Below are 22887 nucleotides of genomic sequence, written 5' to 3'. Positions count from 1 at the left end.
ACTTTCTTCACAACGAGATTAGATGATATGTCGAAACGTCGCCTATACAACATAAAGAAGTTGTATATCCAAAAATCGAATCAAGAATAAGATTTCGAGAAATAAAACGATTTTTAGGATATTAAAATGTTTCTTGAAGGCAATAACAAATGAATGTTATGTTTCGATAAACCCTTTTGTTATAAACGTAGTTTTCTGTAATTCATTTATTCACAAAATCCTACTTTTATGTCAGCAAATATACTTTTTAAAATTGGTTAAAAGAGTAAACGATAAAAAGGGCCTTTTCATCTACTGTGTAAATTCTGCTGTTATTGTTAATAATTTATGTCAGACATAGGAAGCATGTTGGTATTATAAGCATTCTTTGTGAATCTGTCACGTGATGTATTCAAATGTATAAAAGGGCCAGTTGCAAACAGCAAAGAGGTGGAAAGTGTTTTTGATTAACTTGAAAACTGCCAGTAATTATTAATTAAGTGTAGTTGAAATACCGCAGAATTTTGTCTCTTCAGGGAGGGTCAGAATCATTCATAATGACAAGCGTTAGATATTCCTTCTTAAAGCAAATCGTTAGAATCCGTCGTTTGATTACTTGTTTGCACATAAAGGTGACAACCATTCACACGATAAGAGTTTACAAACACTAAAATGTTGGCCAAATTGTTGGTTAGAATAGAGGTCGATTCTGACTGTCGCCACTTTCTTCACAACGAGATTAGAAGATATGTCGAAACGTCGCCTATACAAAATAAAGAAGTTGTATATCCATAAAAAAATCCCTCGTTCGCAATCTGTTTGTATGGGAAAATTCACAAAGTTCAGTCACAACCTACAACGTACAAAACGTAAACACACAATTATTTGGAACATATAAAACGTCGTCGGTTTTGACGGTCAATATTTTACGGTGCTTCGGTCATTAAGCAGACCTGATTTGAACCGGATTTTTTCTTATACGCGCTACCGCTCGTAAAGGCTTATCTGAAGCAGTCGTAGTGAGTCCCAGTCGAGTCAGTTTCCTACCCTTACACGACCATTGATCCCAGCTATTGTCATGTGATCTCAAAATGGCGGCCTCCACATGTCGTTTTGTGTTGACAATTTTATGTAGCGTTATTTTCGTCTTGACAGCTATAGTTCTCATTCGGACTTTCACGCTGTCTGTCCGAGTCGACGATGTTCAAATCTGTGAATCGAAAGATGAGGATTTCATAGAAGCAACAGATGAAATAATACAAAAATTTAGGACAGCTTTAAGGTTCAAAACGGTCTCAATAGAAGCGGGCATATACGACAGAGATGAACTCTTCAAAATGCTTGAATTTATCAAATCAGGTATTTGTGGTTTAAACTGAAAATATATATGTGACATACGTTTCACAGACACGCAGGCATGCACAAATTACACCCCACCCCTCAACACAAACACAAAGGCCGGTATATACAGATTGTCATTTCACACAGGTGTGTATCTAGAGGCTAGGTTATGTCAGTGTACAACAGGGATGTTTAGAGGAACAAGGATACAACATGTCTCTGGAGGATGTCTCTGGAGGGTCTTCTGTTGAAAACTGACATCCTTGTTAATGAAGAGACCTCTGTCGTACACAGACAGATCCTTGTTAACTGGAGAGATCCCTGCCTTACACTGACATACCCTTGTTAACTGGAGAGATCCCTGCCTTACACTGACATACCCTTGTTAACTGGAGAGATCAATGCCTTACACTGACATACCCTTGTTAACTGGAGAGATCCCTGCCTTACACTGACATACCCTTGTTAACTGGAGAGACCCCTGCCTTACACTGATTTATCATCCAAAACTGTGGAGATATCGCTTGTGTAAGATCATATGATATCTCCTAGGAGATATCGTTTTGACAGTAGATTTTGTACAATGCCCTGACAATGCTATGACATCATCAACTTGATGACATCACAATGCTATGACATCGCTGCACTGCAAGTCTAATGGTAGTACAGTGTTGAGAGATGTACATTTTTCATTGAAAACTAATGAAGAATGATTTTTGATGATAAATAGAATCTCACCCTCGTGTCTACTGATATCAATTATATCAATACTCGTTGATATAGGTAAAAATATCCTCGGCAAGCCTCGGATATTTGTAACTCTATCAACTCGTGTTGATATAATTGATATCAGTAGACACTTGGGTGAGATTCTCTATATATCTTTGTTAACTGGAAAGACCTGTCGAATACTGACATACCCTGCCTCTGGTAATATGAGCAATCACACTGGTGACAAAACTTCCCAAATAACTCTTTGGTATTAGGTTGGTCCAGTGTATTTAGAATGGAGACTTTTAAAATTCCCTAGCTAATCGAGGATGTTGGATTAAACTTATCTCAGTCATATGAATCATTCATTTGATTCTTGTGTCAATAATGTAAATCATTCATTTGACGTGTCTGTCTCTTTCAGCCTTCCCTGTAGTACACTCGTCTCCACTTGTGGAGTTTGAGGTCATCAACAACTACAGCCTGCTCTACTCCGTGAAAGGCAGGAATGAGTCACTGACGCCATACATGTTAACAAGTCACCTCGATGTTGTGCCTGCTGAACCAGAAAAGTGGGAGGTGCCGCCTTTTTCTGCTGAAATTAAGGATGGATTTATCTATGGGCGTGGCACCATCGATGACAAACATGGAGTGATGGTTTGTTTATTTGTTTCTTGTTTAATGCTGCACTCAGCAATATTCCAGCTATATTGTGCGGCAGTCTGTAAATAATCGAGCCTGGACCAGACAATTCAGTGATTATCATTGAGAGCATCGATCTGCACAAGTGGGATATGGTGACATGTCAACCAAGTCAGCGAGTCTGACCACCTGATCCCGTTTGTCACCTTTTACTACAAGCATGGGTTGCTGAAGACCAAATCTGACCTGCATCTTTACGTGTCTGGTGTGATGGCAATGACATAGATATAAAGGTCAGGCTGGTCGCTCCAGTACCAGGCAGACTAAGGCCTAAAAAAAAAAATGTTGTGGTTCCGATTATCCGACCGACCGTTGAATTCTGGTGCCGACCCTATTTTTTTAAAACGGTATGAATAAAATAAGCTTTCAGATACCATTGTTTTTTTCCCCGGACCGACAGACATTGGTCATTCTGGTAGAGAAAGTCGACATTATGGCCTCAAGCTTTATTGAGTAAATAATTTACTTCTAAAAAGAACTGTATGGAATAAAATAAAAATCCTACCTACCTACCCTAAATTTTAAAGACGTGTAATTGGAACCATACCATTATTTTTTTTTGGCCTAAGGTTAATAATATCATTGCACCAGTGATTGTGTGGTGAGATGATTTTACCATTACTTGACACACTGGTCACTGGAGTTCTTGACTTCATGTGAGTAGTATATGTGATGTCAGATGGTTATTGAATCCTTCTGAGTGTAAGATGCAGTTTAGATTCTTGATAACCCCTCTCAATACTTAACAGATGCATTTCTTAGGCAAGTATTTGCTGTTAACATAGTTAACTCATCTGTTAATATCAGTATTTTTTGAAAGATTAAACTATGTTTTTTGTTGTTAAGGCAATCCTTGAGGCAATGGAATTCCTGTTGAAAAGAGGATTTCAGCCTGTGAGGTCCTTCTATGTCGGATTTGGTCATGACGAGGAGGTGAGTGTACACAGAGACTTGCCAAGTTGCAAGGTTGAAAATATCCTACATCCAGTCCTGACTTCCCTTGTCAGGTTGTCTGCTAGCAGGTTGGACTGTTCCATAGGGTACAAATATGTACCATGTCTGCTTGTAAACTTTTGTGGAAGCCCCAGTGGCTGTGTGGGTTAGATGGCTGACTTTGTGTGCTGGTGATTAGGTGCCTGACTCTGAGGGTGTGGAATTCAGCCTAACAATAGTACCAGAATCTGTACTTTACTGAGAAATTATATTATCATCTAATGGAGGGTGTTATCGGTGCAATAAAACAATCTGATAAACTTGGTATCCAAGTCTAATAACTATGCAAATTACGTCAGTCCACAAACTACTTTCTCAAAACTCCATACATGCCCATCCTCGATAATCTCCATGGCATATGTTACGAGCACTCTCCACTATACCCTGGATGCATCCACGGCTTGGCCCGATAATTATATTACCTCTTTTGGCTGGCTTTTTATCCACGCTGGGAAGTTGAGCGAACCAATCACAACTCACTTTCGCTTCTTAAATTATCTAACCGTTTAAACTTGGCAACACAATTTATGCAGAGGGTACTCTGAAAGATGTGGAAGGAGTTCTTTTATATGTTTTTTGAAAGTTTCAGATCTGTCAATTTGTCTGTATTATTTCTCCCAAAATCTGAGTGATACTGCGAACTAACCTTCGCAACTGCGACCGCTATCTTTGTTGACACTGGCAAGCTCGGATGTAACGGCGGCTTAGCTGATTGGCTACTGTGAGAATGCGGAGCCAGCAAAGGGAGGTAATATAATTATCGGCCAAGCCGTGGATGCATCCAGGGTATAGTGGGGAGTGATTGTAACATATACTCATAGGCGGATCCAGAAGGATCCTTATGTGCTGAAAGTTTGTTAAATGACCATTGAAACTCAGGTGAAAATGGAGTGTGCACCCCTCCTATTCTCAATAGTGTGCACCCCTTTCTCTGTATGATCTGGAGATTATCAAGAATGATACATGCCATTCCAGTCCTAAAACGTTAACATTTCATTGATGACGTTGTCGCAAGTTTAGATTGCGTGGACAAGTTTGTAAACAAACATGGCTGCCCCCATTATCAAAATTGGTGATTCTGTAAGAATTGATGACAGAGGTTCTGGAATCGTTAATGCAGTAATTGACTTTGGAAAACATGAAACGGAGAACTTTGTTCAAATTGAAGGTACGGATTATTAGGCACGAGTGACAGGCTAAGAAAGGTACCAACCAAGGATTTCCATCTATCAACACAGACAACGAATCGATTCCGTCAGGTATCAGAAACTGATATTGATGAGGTGATTACCCGCAATGAAAACAGAAACACTACCAAGAAGACCCTGCCTGATTTTGTTGTTCTGTTTAGACAGAAAGATCTTATTTTAGGCATGAGTTATGTTTGCACTGTATTAGCGACTAGTCACAACCATATGCCGCCATCATGAACGACCTTCACCTTGGTGTACCACTAAGTATTCTTGCATGAATGCTCGATTCTCTTCATATATAAATATCACGTTTGATTTGCTTCTTTTTAGAGTAATTTTAAGAATGACATATGATAAAGAGATTATTAACCTCGTGTGCTTCTGTATCATTAATATCATATATTAGGAATAAAAAATATGTATTATGCTCGCCGAAGGCTCATATAATACATTCTTTATTCCTAATGTATGATATGTTACAGAAACACACTCGGTTAATAATCTCTATATCCCAAATATATCATGTGTTACTTGTGGTATTTGTTTTGGTACATGGGTAGACAACACCTGGGTATATGCTGCAGGTAGTCACTCACACATGGGTATATGCTGCAGGTAGTCACACCTGGGTATATATGCTGTAGTCATTAGTCACACCTTGGTATATGCTGCAGGTAGTCACTTACACCTGGGTATATGCTACAGGTGGTCACTGACTCGCACCTTGGTATATGTTGCAGGTAGTCACTGACTCACACCTGGTATATGCTGCAGGTAGTCACTGACTCACACCTTGGTATATGCTGCAGGTAGTCACTGACACACCTGGTATATGCTGCAGGTAGTCACTCACACCTGCAGGTCACATACCTGGGTATATGCTGCAGGTAGTCACTCACACACACAGTATATATATATGCTGCAGGTAGTTGCTCACTCACACCTTGGTATATGCTGCAGGTAGTCACTGACTCACACCTGGGTATGTGCTGCAGGTAGTCACTGACTCACACCTGGGTATATGCTGCAGGTAGTCACTGACTCACACCTGGTATATGCTGCACACAAGTATATGCTTCAGGTAGTCACTGACTCACACCTGGTATATGCTGCAGGTAGTCACTGACTCGGTATATGCTGCAGGTAGTCACTGACACACCTGGGTATATGCAGATAGCACCTGGGTATATGCTGCATCACTCACACCTGGCTATATGCTGCAGGTAGTCACTGACTCACACCTGGGTATATGCTGCAGATAGTCACTCACACCTGGGTATATGCTGCAGATAGTTACTCACACCTGGCTATATGCTGCAGGTAGTCACTGACTCACACCTGGGTATATGCTGCAGATATATGCAGATAGTTACTCACACCTGGGTATATGCTGCAGGTAGTCACTGACTCACACCTGGTATATGCTGCAGATAGTCACTCACACCTGGGTATATGCTGCAGGTAGTCACTCACACCTGGCTATATGCTGCAGGTAGTCACTGACTCACACCTGGGTATATGCTGCAGATAGTCACTCACACCTTGGTATATGCTGCAGATAGTTACTGACTCACACCTGGGTATATGCTGCAGGTAGCCACTGACTCACACCTGGGTATATGCTGCAGGTAGTCACTCACACACAAGTATATGCTTCAGGTAGTCACTGACTCACACCTGGGTATATGCTGCAGGTAGTCACTCACACCTGAATATATGCTGCAGGTAGTCACTCACTCACACCTTGGTATATGCTGCAGGTAGTCACTCACACCTGGGTATATGCTGCAGATAGTCACTCACACCTGGCTATATGCTGCAAGTAGTCACTGACTCACACCTGGGTATATGCTGCAGATAGTCACTCACACCTGGCTATATGCTGCAGGTAGTCACTGACTCACATCTGGGTATATGCTGCAGATAGTCACTCACACACGAGTATATATATATGCTACAGGTAGTCGCTCACTCACACCTGGGTATATGCTGCAGGTAGTCATTGACTCACACCTGGGTATATGCTGCAGGTAGTCACTGACTCACACCTGGGTATATGCTGCAGGTAGTCACTCACACACAAGTATGTGCTTCAGGTAGTCACTGACTCACACCTGGGTATCTGCTGCAGGTAGTCACTCACACCTGAATATATTCTGCAGGTAGTCACTCACTCACACCTTGGTATATGCTGCAGGTAGTCACTGACTCACACCTGGGTATATGCTGCAGGTAGTCACTGACTCACACACGAGTATATGCTGCAGATATGTCACTGACTCACACACGAGTATATGCTGCAGATAGTCACTCACACCTGGGTATATGCTACAGGTAGTCACTCACTCACACCTGGGTATGTGCTGCAAGTAGCCACTGACTCACATCTGGGTATATGCTGCAGATAGTCACTCACCTGGGTATAGGCTGCAGACAGTCACTCACACCTGGGTATAGGCTGCAGATAGTCACTCACACCTGGGTATATGCTGCAGATAGTCACTCACACCTGGCTATATGCTGCAGGTAGTCACTGACTCACACCTGGGTATATGCTTCAGATAGTCACTCACCTCGGTATATGCTGCAGATAGTTACTCACACCTGGCTATATGCTGCAGGTAGTCACTGACTCACATCTGGGTATATGCTGCAGATAGTCACTCACACCTGGGTATATGCTGCAGGTAGCAGGAACTGATGGAGCAGCTGCCATTGCAGAGCGTCTCACACAGAAGGGCGTGACAAAACTGGAGTTCCTGTCTGATGAAGGCTTGTGTGTCCTGGATGGCATCGTCCCAGGGATGAAGACGACAACGTCCATGTAGGTAGTCAAGTCATAAGTCACCTCACATCTACCGACTCCCCTGATAGTGTAGCAGGGGGTGGAGTCATCCCACAGATGACATCCTTACCTTGTCAGCTTGCTGACGGGGTTAACCTCTTTGGTTAACCTCTTTGGTCAGTGGTCTGAGGCGGAATCCGACTTCGGATTAGCTACAAAGGTGCCGTAGCTGTGGAGGCATGAATCACTTCCTGCCGGCAGTAAAGTGTTAATCATTTCTCATTACATCATCTAGCTAGTCATCAGCTTGTAAAAATACCCTACAAGGCAAACGTGTACAATTCTCTTGATCGCACATTGAACAGGGCCCAGGTCCCTCTTGAAAATAAACATTCTTAAGATTCTTTTACTTGAGCTACAAATGGTGACCGACCACTTTTGGGCCAATACGGTACTTTAGATGGAAGCTAAATTCAGAATTTACAGTTTGACTGCACAGCCCCAGTAGCTGCGATCCTGTGGTCTCTGAACACAGCTGACAAACTGATGTGCTAAGGAAGTGATCTGCTTTACAGTCAATCATAAACATTTAATTTTGTTAAATTTTGTGAATGATATTTGTGAAGTGTCTATTGAATTCAGGTTTAATTTTATCAAATGAAAATATTTTTAACCTAGTACACCTTAAAACAGAAAAAAACATTGCAGTATGTATCATTTGGAAAGGATGTTATACTGTAGTAGTTTAATATCGTGAGGTCTGAATGTCTGTTATATTGTTTGTCCTGTCAACAGAATCGGTACATCAGAGAAGGGTCAGGTCATCTTGAGGTTAAGGGTCAAGGGCAGCGCTGGTCATTCATCCATGCCACCTCGGGAGAGTTCCATTGGAATCTTGGCAAGAGCTGTGCAACGGTACTGTTGATGATTTGTTTCTGGAATTACTTTGAGTTTGTCCTAAATAAGTGATAAAGTATATTAAAAGTTGTGATTTCTCTAATCAGGATTAATGAGTTGTTGATGGGCAATTGGAATTGTAGCTCACTGTTTTTCTTGTCAATTCGGCATAAAGTTGTGTGGGTTGGCTTGTGGCATGAAGAAGAATAGTTGCTAGTACTTTTAAAATCTTAAAAGTCACATGTATATATATATATGTTTAATCCTGAGAATTAGCAGTTCACAATACATTTGATAAACAGATGAAGTGTTGTTCAAATCAACTCGACAAGATATAACTGAAATGTTGTTGAAAGCTACTCACCCTGATAACTCCCTCACCCACTTTGATCTTTGGAAAGTATCTCCACATTCCTCATGGTGTGATACCATGTGTGTACTGGTATGTACTGGTATGTACTGGTGTGTACTGGTATGTACTGGTGTGTACTGGTATGTACTGGCATGTACTGGTGTGTACTGGCATGTACTGGTGTGTACTGGTATGTACTGGTGTGTACTGGTGTGTACTGGTGTGTACTGGTATGTACTGGTGTGTACTGGTATGTACTGGTGTGTACTGGTGTGTACTGGTATGTACTGGTGTGTACTGGTATGTACTGGTGTGGTCTTGTGCAAAAAACACATGTCAAACATCAGTTGACATTAAGCAACGTTGGTCACAGAGAGTCCTTGGATGGGTGACCATGTTTGACAGCTTGACTCCCGGTGGGGTAGCCTAATGGTTAAAGCGTGGGAAAAGTGTAACAGGTCACCATAGTAGTCCCATAAGGGGTGGTGGGGTAGCCTAATGGTTAAAGCGTTCGCTCGTCACACCGAAGACCCAGGTTCGATTCCCCACATGGGTACAATGTGTGAAGCCCATTTCCGGTGTCCCCTGCCGTGATATTGCTGTAATAATGCTAAAAGCGGCGTAAAACCATACTCACTCACTCCTACCCTCACTCACTCCTACCCCATAACGACTCACATCTAACACAGGTCACACCTTAGGCAAGTAACTTTGTTCAAAATTGCCTCTGTTCAATAAGCAGTGAGTGGGTACCCGGTAGGATGACATGATCATATGAATGTTAACCGTCTAGCACCTCACAGACAGCTTGGGTTGTAGTACATACTGATCCACTGACTGGGGTAATAATGTCTGCTTTGAGCATACACCTTGTGTGTGGAAGTTAGAGCAGCGTAAGTACTCATTATTACTTTGCTACAGGTTGGAGTCGATTGGACACCCCAGCATGTTCGGACATGGACCCGAGAAGGACACGTTTGAACACCTGTCTTCTCAGGTAACACAACATCCAGCACCTACGGTACTCAGCGACCACCATCTTTGTCCTTGGTCCAGAAAGTTCCATAAAGAAGGAATTAAATTTCCCAGTTATACGACATAGAAATTGAAAAGAAGCATAAGAAAGTGTTAAATCTCACTAAGAAAAATTGATAGAAAAATTGAACAAGATTTTAGAAAATTTGTCCTTCATGTTAACATGAAACGACTGCAGGGGGGGGAAATAACTTTAAAATTGCTAGTACATACTCTGGTACAGTGGCACATGTAAAATCACTTGCCCTGATAATGTTTCCACTATACCGGCCATTTTCTCGTTGAATTTTACAATAAACAACATAATTAATATTGGAAAGTCAACTGGACACCGGTACAGTGTGATATACAAATTTGCTTGCCCGACAGAAAAAACCACTGGACTCGGGCATCGGGCAATGGGTTATTTCCACCCCCTGGATTGAATTCTGTCAGATTATAGGGTCTTATTACAGATGTACTTCCCACATCGTATGGTCATGTCCAACCTGTGGCTGTTCACCCCGCTTGTATCATGGTGAGTGTTCCCCACGTAACTTGTTTAATCATGTGAATGTCAGATATGCTCTTGTATCATGTAATTATTCAGAGTTGCTTTCCTTTGCTACACATGGATCTGCTAACCCAAGGTTTTCAATCCAAGATTCAATCCGATTATGATCCTTGGACAGTCAGCACCACAACCTATGCCACTGTGGGTCTTCCTCCACAGTGAGATGTATGTGTGATAGAATACTTAACAAAGCAGCATTGAACACATTCACTCACTCACTCACTCACTCCACTGAGTATGGGTACCTGGTAGTACATGGATTTTGGAGAAGATAGATAAACTTTGACCTTGAGAAAAGAAATGTTTGATATTTGCTGGGATGATTTGATTTACCACTGCTTCATTGTTGTTTTGTTTGAGCACTACTTTTATGTTTCTGTTTCAGGATTTTGTCGAGGAAGCCATCAACTAACGCTGTGTTGCGGACAGTGACAGCAGTCACAAGGTTTGACGCAGGGATCAAGGTCAGTCCAGACACCATGCTGTAGCCATGCATGTGTATCACATATAAAGGAATATAGTGTCAAATCTTCATGTCAGTGTCAAGTCTTCATGTCATAGTGTCAAGTTTTCATGTCAGTGTCAAGTCTTCATGTCAGTGTCAAGTCTTCATGTCATAGTGTCAAGTCTTCATGTCGTAGTGTCAAGTCTTCATGTCATAGTGTTATGTCTTCATGTCATAGTGTCAAGTCTTCATGTCATAGTGTCAAGTCTTCATGTCGTAGTGTCAAGTCTTCATGTCGTAGTGTCGAGTCTTCATGTCATAGTGTTATGTCTTCATGTCATAGTGTCAAATCTTCATGTTGTAGTGTCAAGTCTTCATGTCGTAGTGTCAAGTCTTCATGTCGTAGTGACAAGTCTTCATGTCGTAGTGTTGAGTCTTCATGTCATGGTGTCAAATCTTCATGTCATAGTGTCAGGTCTTCTTGTCATAGTGTCAAGTCTTCATGTCAGTGTCAAGTCTTCATGTCGTAGTGTTATGTCTTCATGTCAGTGTCAAGTCTTCATGTCGTAGTGTCGAGTCTTCATGTCATAGTGTCAAGTCTTCATGTCGTAGTGTCAAGTCTTCATGTCGTAGTGTCGAGTCTTCATGTCGTAGTGTCAAGTCTTCATGTCATAGTGTCAAGTCTTCATGTCATAGTGCCAAGTCTTCATGTCATAGGGTGAAGTCTTCATGTCATAGTGTCAAGTCTTCATGTCATAGTGTTATGTCTTCATGTCATAGTGTCAAGTCTTCATGTCATAGTGTCAAGTCTTCATGTCATAGTGTCAAGTCTTCATGTCATAGTGTTATGTCTTCATGTCGTAGTGTCAAGTCTTCATGTCATAGTGTCAAGTCTTCATGTCATAGTGCCAAGTAATCATGTCGTAGTGTCGAGTCTTCATGTCATGGTGTCAAATCTTCATGTCATAGTGTCGAGTCTTCTTCTTATAGTGTCGAGTCTTCATGTCATAGCATCAAGTCTTCATGTCATAGTGCCAAGTCTTCATGTCATAGGGTCAAGTCTTCATGTCATGGTGTCAAATCTTTATGTCATAGTGTCGAGTGTTCATGTCATGGTGTCAAATCTTCATGTCATAGTGTCGAGTCTTTTCTTTTAGTGTCGAGTCTTCATGTCATAGCATCAAGTCTTGTGTCTTCCTAGATTCTTGGCTTTTTAGTTTATTGCAAAATTAAACTGTAGTGTTTTGTGTGTATTGTTGTCCAGTGTGATTGATGGAATATATTGCAGGACAATGTGTTACCTCCCGAGGCCGTCGCAATCGTCAACCACCGCATCCACCCAGCACAGACTGTCCAGGAGGTAGGGTACACCTGAGTTATCTTATCTCACACTTAATGTCGATTTCTGATTGGCTATGTTACCCGCTGGGAATGCCAAACTGTGGGAATTCACCTGGTACTTCGTGTTTGTAATTCTATATCTCAATTAATTGATGCAGAAATTACTGATGTTTTGCGAATGCAAATCGACGGAAGGGAGATGACACTAAAGTTGTGTTCCTTGTCATCTGCTGGATTCTTTGTCATCTGAAAATCGAGTATTGGCTAAAGGGGACGGTGGGGTAGCCTAGTGGTTAAAGCGTTGATCCGGCCACCTGGGTTGAATCCCCACATGGGTACAATGTGTGAAGCCCATTTCTGGTGTCCCCCCCCGTGATGTTGCTGGAATATTGCTAAAAGCGGCGTAAAACCAAACTCAGTCAGTCAGTAGTATTGGCTAAAACTGTTGCACCTTATTATGATCCGACACCCGTGTTTCAAACAGTTCAAAATTAACATTGAGGTATTCGGTAACATAAATAAGTTGTTCACTGGTCCATTCGGGCTCAGGGAACATAAACTAACATAGAGGGTACATGAACCCATGCCCCCCTCATGACCAGTGAACAACTGATAGTATCTCCCTTAGTTTACAGATGTGAGATGTTTGTTATTGTGCCTGTGATGTAGATGTATTGGTAACTGGAGTAGACATGTCTTCACTTCCTGAAACTGACTGTTGCAAATGTGTCCTCTCCATCTTAATCAGTAACACAATCTATCGCTGTTGTAAACAGGTGATAGACTATGACCGCTTGTTGATTAATGATGACCGAGTTCAGATTGAAGTGAAGTACGCACAAGAATCTCTTCCCATGTCACCGTACGGGCCTGACGACTTTGGCTACCAGGTCATCAAAAACAGCATCCGTCAAGTGTGGAACGACACTGTAGTAGCTCCAGGTATTGTAATGTGTGGCAGGACACCATAGTAGCCATAGAAATGGTGGGAAAAGTGCAGGGAGGGGAATGTGTGGCAGGAAACCATAGTAGCCCCAGGTAGGGAGGGGAATGTGTGGCAGGAAACCATAGTAGCCCCAGGTAGGGAGGGGAATGTGTGACAGGACACCATAGTAGCCCCAGGTAGGGAGGGAAAAGTGTCACATTACACCATAGTAGCCCCAGGTAATAATAATAATAATGATGATGGTACTTATACAGCGCCGTACTCCACACCACAAAGGGACATGCTCAAAGCGCACATAAACAGCACAACATTATTACCCTCGATAACCCAAGCTGCAGGTTATAGTCACATAACTTATCCCACCGGATATCCATTTTCTGCTGGGTGAACAGAGGCAATTTTGAACAGACTGATTTTCCTGAGGTTGGAAAAGTGTAATTGGTCACCACAGTAGCCCCAGGTAGGGAGGGAAAAGCGTGGCAACTCACCGTAGAAAACATCGCCATATAAATGGGGTAATCTTGAACACAACATTAAGCCCACATGATGTGATCCCACCCCAATGTCCACGATCTGGAGCCTCAAGGTGTGACCTGTGTTTCCTATACTTCAGGTGTAATGATAGGCAACACAGACACTCGTCACTACGTCAACCTCACCCACAACATCTACAGGTTCTCACCCACGTACATGTACCCCGACGACGTGGCACGCTTCCATGGCGACAATGAAAGGATATCGGTGAAGAACTATGAGCAGGCTATCAACTTCTTCTACCATCTGATCCAGAATGCAGACAAACCCGGGCTCAAGACGTTCCACAGTCACAGCGAACTGTAACATGGTTGGAGTTACTAGCAGGGAGCAGGGAGCTGCTAGTCTTGTCATCATAGTTGTAGGGAGCATACAACCCAAGCTGCAGCAGGTGCTTGATGGTTAACACCATCAATATCTCATCCTACCGGGTACCCATTCGCTGCTAAGGCATATTTTGAGCAAAGACACATCAGCGCTAGTCTTGTACACACAGAGAACAAAGGTTCATGGTGTCCATGATAATTTATGCATTTAATAATTTGTGATTTTATGAGCACACCTATATCAAACCTTCATCTCCTCTGTCAGACTTTCATTTGCATGTTATATCAGACCTTCACTCACCTGTAACTGACCTTCACCCTCCTGTATCACCTGTAACTGACCTTCACTCACCTGTGTCAGACCTTCACCCTCCTGTATCTGACCTTCACTCACCTGTATCAGACCTTCACCCTCCTGTATCACCTGTAACTGACCTTCACTCACCTGTGTCAGACCTTAACTCACCTGTATCTGACCTTCACTCACCTGTATCAGTCCTTAACTCACCTGTATCTGACCTTCACCTTCCTGTAACTGACCTTCATCACCTGTATCTGACCTTCACTCACCTGTATCTGACATTCACTTACCTGTGTCAGAACTTCACTCACCTGTATCAGACCTTCACTCACCTGTATCAGACCTTAACTCACCTGTAACTGACCTTAACTCACCTGTATCTGACCTTAACTCACCTGTATCTGACCCTTGCCCATGTGGTGTATCAGTCCTTCACCCTAATGTTGGTCATATATTCGATTGACCTTTTTTTTCAGGATCCTCCTTTAAGAGACTAAATGTACTCTATTATGAAAGCCTTGATCCTCCCCAAATTTGTATAGAAATATTTATGACTCTGTGGTATATTTTGGTGACCCTCCTGGTTCCTTCTGACACACTCACCGCCATTATAAACGACTCTTATCATTACAAGGTCCCTGCTGCTGCAGCATTTTCAAACTTAAGATTTTTTCATTGCAGTCAAGAATTTGAAAGATATATGGTATCCAGAAATATAGTGTTAATAATTACATTCCAGTATAGTCCAACATTCCTAGTGGACTATTACTGATCTCCTGAAATAGCTTGTGCCTACCTCTCATATATTTCACAAACTTCAGTCTTACACTTGTATTGTTATCCAAACATGGGGGTCTGTGATGTGATGACAATGAATAAGAATGATGTGGTGACTTCAGAAACCAAGAGACAGTGGAAATAGACCCAAGCTGCAGCAAATTAGTGTACTGTCATAGACAACAAAGTGTCATGGTGATTGTCTGGATCAGGAATAGAGTTGTATATCATGTGTATATCTGTGACATACAGGCTTCATGTGTATATGTGTGACACAGGCTTCATGTGTATATCTGTGACACAGGCTTCATGTGTATATATGTGTCATACAGGCTTCATGTGTATATCTGTGACACAGGCTTCATGTGTATATCTGTGACATACAGGCTTCATGTGTATATCTGTGACATACAGGCTTCATGTGTATATGTGTGACATACAGGCTTCATGTGTATATCTGTGACACAGGCTTCATGTGTATATCTGTGACACAGGCTTCATCTGTATATCTGTGACACAGGCTACATGTGTATATCTGTGACACAGGCTTCATGTGTATATCTGTGACACAGGCTTCATGTGTATATCTGTTGTACAGGCTTCTTTACAGTTCTGGTATATCAGACAGCTTCATTGTATATCATGTGACACAGGCTTCATGTGTATATCTGATACAGGCTTCATTTATATCTGTGTAAAACAGACAGTTGCATTCATACATTTTGGTAAAACAGTGTATATCATATGTATACAGAGATACAGGCTTCCTTTACAGTACTGGTAAAACAGACAGTTGTATATCATATGTATATCTGTGAGATACAGGCTTCCTTTACAGTACTGGTAAAACAGACAGTTGTATAGATACAGTTGTCATGTATATCATGTGTATGTATATCTGTACATCTTTGTACTGGTAAAACAGACAGTTGTATATTGTATGTATATCTGAGATACAGGCTTCTTTACAGTACTGGTAAAACAGACAGTTGTATATCATATGTATATCTGTGAGATACAGGCTTCCTTTACAGTACTGGTAAAACAGACAGTTGTATATTGTATGTATATCTGTGAGATACAGGCTTCTTTTACAGTACTGGTAAAACAGACAGTTGTATATCATATGTATATCTGTGAGATACATGTACACTACCGGTATATATCTGTGAGATACAGGCTTCCTTTACAGTACTGGTAAAACAGACAGTTGTATATTGTATGTATATCTGTGAGATACAGGCTTCCTTTACAGTACTGGTAAAACAGACAGTTGTATATTGTATGTATATCTGTGAGATACAGGCTTCCTTTACAGTACTGGTAAAACAGACAGTTGTATGTATATATCTGTATACAGGCTTCCTTTACTGGTAAAACAGACAGTTGTATATTATATCTGTGAGATACAGGCTTCCTTTACAGTACTGGTAAAACAGACAGTTGTATGTCATATCTGTGAGATACAGGCTTCCTTTACAGTGCTGGTAAAACAGACAGTTGTATATTGTATGTATATCTGTGAGATGCAAGCTTCCTTTACAGTACTGAGTCCCATGTCACACAATTATTTTAGTGCTGAGACGCTCGTCATTTCCATTCTTTAACATAGACTTAGATCATCTTTAAGTGCTTAAGATAGTGTTAAGCTTTGTGGCATGAGACCCTGGGCCTAGATTTTGTAAGCTCTCTTAGCGCTAAGGTAGTCGTAAGTTATTGTTAATATATGGCACCTACGACTATCATAGCGCTAAGACAGCTTCGAAAATCTAGGCCCTGGTCTGTGTGGCTTGCATCAGCTGTTCTGTCAAGACCAGACTGACATTCATCAAACTTACTGTTCAATGGCCACAATATTAACATATACAAAGACATATTATATTACAGACATCATATTTAAAGAAAACAAAACCGACAAAACCAATGAACTAGAAAAAGAAATCCAAATGTTAGAGGATGAAATTAGAGAAAACTTTCAAGGTGTAACTGAGGAAATGATTGCAAAATTAACTAAGAATATGAGGGAACTTGAAATAATAAAAGATGAGGTAGAAAAAGGAAGACAAATAAGAAGCAGAATTCAATGGTATGAGGAAGGGGAAAAACCAACCAATTACTTTTGTCATTTGGAAAACAAACTATACAAGTAAAACTATCAATTCTCTTTTTAATGCAAAGGAAGAACTTTTGACTGATGGAAAAGATATTTTCAATGAACAAAAACAGCATTAGGTATATGCTGGAATTGATATTGACTGTGAAGCACTAGAAATCTTATACACCAATAATCAAGAGAACAACTGTATGTAGAAAATATGAAGAAGGTGGATTAAGAATGATAGATATCAAATCCTTTATAAGTGCACTAAGGTAATCCTGCCTCAGAAGGTATGTAAAGAAAATGTCAACGCACAATCCCAGTTTATTTCCATTCAACAAAATATTTTTTCTTGGTGCACATAGTCACAGTCATGCAAGCATTGATAACCCAATTTGGAGTGATGTTGTATCTATTTGGAGTAAATATTATAAACAACAACATAAGATAAATACTTGTCAACCAGAAGAAATCTTGGCTGAACCTTTGTGGTTGAACCACCAATATAGAAATAGTAATTCCTTGATTGAAGATTGGTTTAGCAGAGGTATTCATACAATAAGAGATATATGGGGTGAAAATGGTTTTTTGCCTTTCAATGAAATACAAAAGCTTTACTGCATCAATGAAACAGTTTTAGAGTACAATAAAATCATCTTAGATATTCCCAAATCTTGGAAAAATACTCTTTTATCTGATCCCATAAGTACACAAAACCTCTCACTAAACTCAAGTCTTCAAGACCTACTTTCTCAAATGAAGGGATGTAGAATTTTCTATGACAAACTTATAGCAAATGATACCCCACCTACAGTTTGTCAGAAATGGCAGAATGAACTAAATATAGATATTTCATGGAACATCGTGATTAAAAAATACAGAAACTGCACAAAGGATGTAAAGCTTTTAGATTTTCAGTATAGATTTATAAACAGAGCAATTTATACTAGAAAAGAGTTGATGCAAATGAAGATAATTGAAACAAATATTTGCTCTTTTTGTAAATCTGAACCAGAAAGCCTCCAACATGTATTCATAAAATGTAATCTTTTAACAGGAATTTTGGAGAATCCTTTATTAATCCTACACATTGTGATGTTCCCATTTCTGATCAAGACATTCTCTTTTGCAACAGTTCAGCTATTCTACTAGCAACACACATTATCCTGTTGGCCAAAAAATATATTCATTCTTCAAGTATAAAACAGAATGAACTATCCATTGACTGTCTTGCTAATATCGTCAAGGATGTGTACAAAGTAGAAAGAATTATTGCTTGTAAGAACAATGCTTTGCCTAAATTTAATTCCAAATGGAAACCTCTGAACAATGTATTACAGATATAATTCTACACCTGACATGTCCATCATTTTATGAGCGCTTCACTGTATATGCTTTGAAAAACAATGATATGATATATGTATCTACACCTGCTGAAGTAAAATGAATAAAAAGAATGTGAAAAAAAAACAAAACATATACAAAGACATACAATGGCTATAGTTTAGACATTCCATGGACACAGTAGCGACAACTGACAATCAGAAGTCAGAATATGAACACTAATTCTCCTTTATGCATGTGAGAGCATTCATGTTTTCGTTCTAATAATCAAATTGGTCATTCCATATACACTGATCTCATTCATATATTGTATCATCATAATTGGCGCTGGGTTATGTCCCTTTGGTGTACCATGAACCTGTGATCAAAGATTTGAATCCCATTGTGCTCTCATTGTGTTAGTCAGGATGGGTTTTATCAAAATGGCTGGCTTCCCTGCCAGATCAAGCTGACATGCTGTGATAGAACTGATACACTGTTAGAGACATCCTCGATAATCTCCGGGGTATACACTCTGATAAATCTCCAATAGTACCCTGGATGCATCAACGCCTCGGCCTGATAATTGTATTAACTCCCTTTGCTGTTTTTTATCCAATCAGGTGTCTACACTGGGAAGTTGAGCATACCAATCACAAGGCTTCTATCATAATTCACTTCCACGTCTTCCGTAAACAGTAATAATGGCAGTGGAAACAATTGATTTCGATAGGTTGTGTTGTTGATTCAAATTAGAAAAGTAGACTTCCGTTCAGGAAAAATCTGATGATTTTTTCCCTAAATGTGAGTCGCACAGTGAGCAAACCTTGCAGCTGCGGCCGTCATCTTTGTTGACAGTGGCAAGCTCAGTTGTAAAGGCTTATGTGACTGGCTGCTGTGGGAAGGTGGAGCCAGCAAAGGGAGGTAATACAATTATCGGGCTGAGATGCATCCAGGGTAGTAGTGGAGATTTATATCGGAATGTATACCCTGGAGATTATGTGTTACAGAGAGCGTTATGCCCAACTCACTAGTACCCTAGCACGGAGGTGGTTGTTAGTTTAACAGTTTACTTTGAGAACAAATTAACAATATGAACCTTATGTTCTGTTTCCAGTTTATACTGCAGTGGCATATTTCTATTTTTAACATTTTTACTATTTTGTCTTTCCACATTCCATCTTTCAGTCAGGACAGTGGTGTACATGGGTCTAGTCCCACCCAGGATGTAGGTCTGGGATAAAGTCATTATTGGTGTTGTTGGCTGTGATGCTGCAAGTCAACAGATTTGTCATATCTCAATTACTCACTCCTCAATTGGGTAGCCTAGCGGTTAAAGTGTCCGCTCGTCATGCTGAAGGTACAGGTTTGATTCCCCACGTGGGTACAATGTGTGAAATCCATTTCTCGTGTCCCTCGCCGTGATATTGCTGGAATATTACTAAAAGCGGCGTAAAACCCAACTCACTCACTCACTCACCACTCCTCAATGGGGATCTGAGTTGGTATAGGTCCCCAGCAACCTGTGCTAGCCATATAGATGACTTAATGGATTCCACGATTCCATCCATGACTTTGTTGATACTTAACTCCTTTGAATCATTGATCTATTCTAGTCACTGGATTGTTTGGTCTTGTGTAGATGGAATATTTCCAAGTGCTGTGTTAAACATGATAAAAAAAACATCCTGTGAATTATATATTTAGATTTGCATAAGAAATTTCCAGTTTCCATTCCTCTAACCAATTTGCAAATGCTGCTACTACGATATTCCATTAGATGTGACCTTTACAACTTGATTCTTTCTTGACCAGTTGATTTTGAAAGACAATAATCAAATGTGCATCCTTAGCTGTTACCACGTATTGCATATCCTGTGTTGTAATAGACTTGTGTGTAACTGTTTGATTGGCTTGTTAGAAGTTGGTATATAACTGTAAAGGCAAAATATTTCATGGATGACAACTTCTTGTTCTATTGTGATAAAAGTTTGGATATCGGTTCTTATACCTTAGTCAAGTATGATTCTTATACCATAGTCGAGTATGATTCATATACCATAGTCGAGTATGATTCATATACCATAGTCGACTATGATTCTTATACCATAGTTGAGTATGATTCTTATGCCATAGTCAAATTTTCAGGTATTCCCCGCCACGATATTGCTGGAATATTGCTAAAAGCGGCGTAAAACCATGCTCACTCACCATAGTCAAATAAGACAGCACTGTACATCGCATCATAATTGAATAGAAATGATGTCCTCATTCAAGTATTTTGCCTTTACAAATTGTGCTTTGTTGTTATTCCACATGTTGTATCTGAACACATTTTTTAGACATTTTATGATATATTGTTGTTTGTATATATGTTTACCTGCTTCCTTGTCCAAGGTCACAAATGATACTTATTGCCAGATACCTGTTTGTATCAAATTAGTCTGGTCAGTCTGTGTTGATGTACAGATTGGTCAAGATATATACAAGCTAACAATACTTTTCAGGGTTGAGTTGAGATAAATATTATAAATAAAAACAGACTTAAATATATTTTTATACTTATTCTGACACATATTGCATACATGTTATAAAATTGTTCCATTTAGTTTCTAGACCAGTTTGAAGGAATGAAGTATGTGATAGAGTAAGTCATAATTACATCAATTTTATTTGAAATCCATAATTCTCCAAAATTACAAATTATACCACATTGGGTAAAATGGTGTGTAATATGTTTCCACCTGTTGTGAAGGAAGACAAAATAGTCTGTCCAGACTAACACTCTCCCAGCAGGCTTTGACCACGCTTTAATCAACTGTGTGGGTATGGTATAGCTGCTTGCTACATTTCTTGCAAGTCAACATTTGTTATTTAGGCCAGACCAATTTTCTTTCTTGTTTTACAGATCTGCCGGACATATTTTTTCAAGAATAAGAAAAGAAATCAAAATTAATTCTCCCCCCTCTAAAAATAAATCCTAATGTTAATGTGATATAAATGAAATACTCTTGAAATCAGTGTGAAACCTAAGCTCACTCAACTTATGACCCCTGAAGGTCCGGGATAGAATTGATCTTCAGTAACCCATGCTTGTGGTAAGAGGCGACTTATGGGATCAGGTGGTCAGGCTCGCTGACTGGGTTGACATATGTCATGATTGTCATTGTATCCCAATTGCATAGATCGATGTTCATGCTGTTGATCCCTGGATTGTGTGGTCCAGACTCGATTTTTTACAGGACAAAAATCGGTAAAACAAGAAATAAAATTGGTCTGGCCTTACGAAATATAAATCAGGAAGAAAATATAACAGTTAATTGACTATTGCCTTGACATGCATTTATTCAGTTGCAACAGTGAATCTGTTTGTATTATTACTATTATTATGAATGTATGGCAGTTGACTCTTGTTTGTTGGTAATTCCTGGAACCAACGGAAATTAAAACATTCCTAAAAAATTCCACTTTTTAACCCAGCTTGGTTGATACTTTCTTCATCCCAAACAACTACATCGTGCACATAACAAGAGCCAACTGTCTTTCATATTTTGAGATTTTTATTCTTCAGAATTCCAACAAATACTTGGCACATTTCCATGAAGCTTTGAAATAAAGAAGCATATAAGTGTATTTGACATATTGTTTTATTGAACACATAGAACAGCCAGCTGTTGAAGGAAAGCAACTGTCGTCAGCAGAGCTATTTTTTCAGTTGCTTTTGGATTTTTCAAAAAAAAAGAATCATTTCAACAGGGAGGAAAAAATACATACAGAATTTTACAAGACATTATTTTGTTAGTTGGTTTATGTAATTAATTTTAAAGCATGACAGATTAAGTAGGCTCAAATGAAAGAATCGTATGTTCTTAACTTCTTTTATTTAGTATACAAATGGGATCAAAACTCGGACACATTCCATACATTGAAACGACATTTTACAGCTGTGATGTGCCATGAAGAGTCAACAATATTTTCAGGTTTCAAATGCTGTTTGACTATGGTTTTGATGAACCAATCAAACACACACAAGCTCATTTGATACCTCTGACTTAGTGAGGCAATGACTCCCTATAGCTAGAGTTACACCTTGTCTCATGTGTAAATGGCCACATAACAGGCTTATAATTCACAAAACAAGATGGCCGACTTGATCACAACAGGATCAAAAGGTGGTATTTATATAAAACTTCAACTTGAGGAGATATAAGGTTTCATTAATATCGGTTAAAGGAAACATGGAAAACATTCTAAA

At 39.9% G+C, this 22887-nt stretch overlaps 1 protein-coding gene across 1 annotated transcript; it reads left to right on the top strand.

The window, feature by feature from the left end:
• The first annotated feature begins 1070 nt into the window (after positions 1–1070).
• Positions 1071–15518, top strand: LOC124258664 (N-fatty-acyl-amino acid synthase/hydrolase PM20D1-like). The gene is made up of 11 exons (XM_046692735.1): positions 1071–1338; positions 2456–2688; positions 3580–3666; positions 7607–7743; positions 8500–8619; positions 9875–9950; positions 10444–10505; positions 10927–11005; positions 12275–12346; positions 13104–13269; positions 13887–15518. Exons 1-11 carry the CDS (start codon positions 1071–1073, stop codon positions 14111–14113), a joined length of 1527 nt encoding a protein of 508 aa, XP_046548691.1. The 3' UTR covers positions 14114–15518.
• Positions 15519–22887: the final 7369 nt, after the last annotated feature.

The sequence above is a fragment of the Haliotis rubra genome, unplaced genomic scaffold (genome assembly GCF_003918875.1).
Source record: "Haliotis rubra isolate DU_JTF1 unplaced genomic scaffold, ASM391887v1 Scf7, whole genome shotgun sequence".
Lineage (NCBI taxonomy): Eukaryota > Metazoa > Mollusca > Gastropoda > Lepetellida > Haliotidae > Haliotis > Haliotis rubra.
The sequence above is the reverse complement of the archived record's forward strand: the minus strand, read 5'-3'. Positions and strand labels throughout refer to the sequence as shown.

Excerpts from the sequence above, each read along its gene's own strand:
- LOC124258664 (XM_046692735.1), top strand. The coding sequence starts at position 1,071 with ATGGCGGCCTCCACATGTCGTTTTGTGTTGACAATTTTATGTAGCGTT. Across the intron at positions 7,744-8,499 it reads ATGAAGACGACAACGTCCAT|AATCGGTACATCAGAGAAGG; the intron begins GTAGGTAGTCAA and ends TCCTGTCAACAG. Across the intron at positions 11,006-12,274 it reads GGTTTGACGCAGGGATCAAG|GACAATGTGTTACCTCCCGA; the intron begins GTCAGTCCAGAC and ends AATATATTGCAG.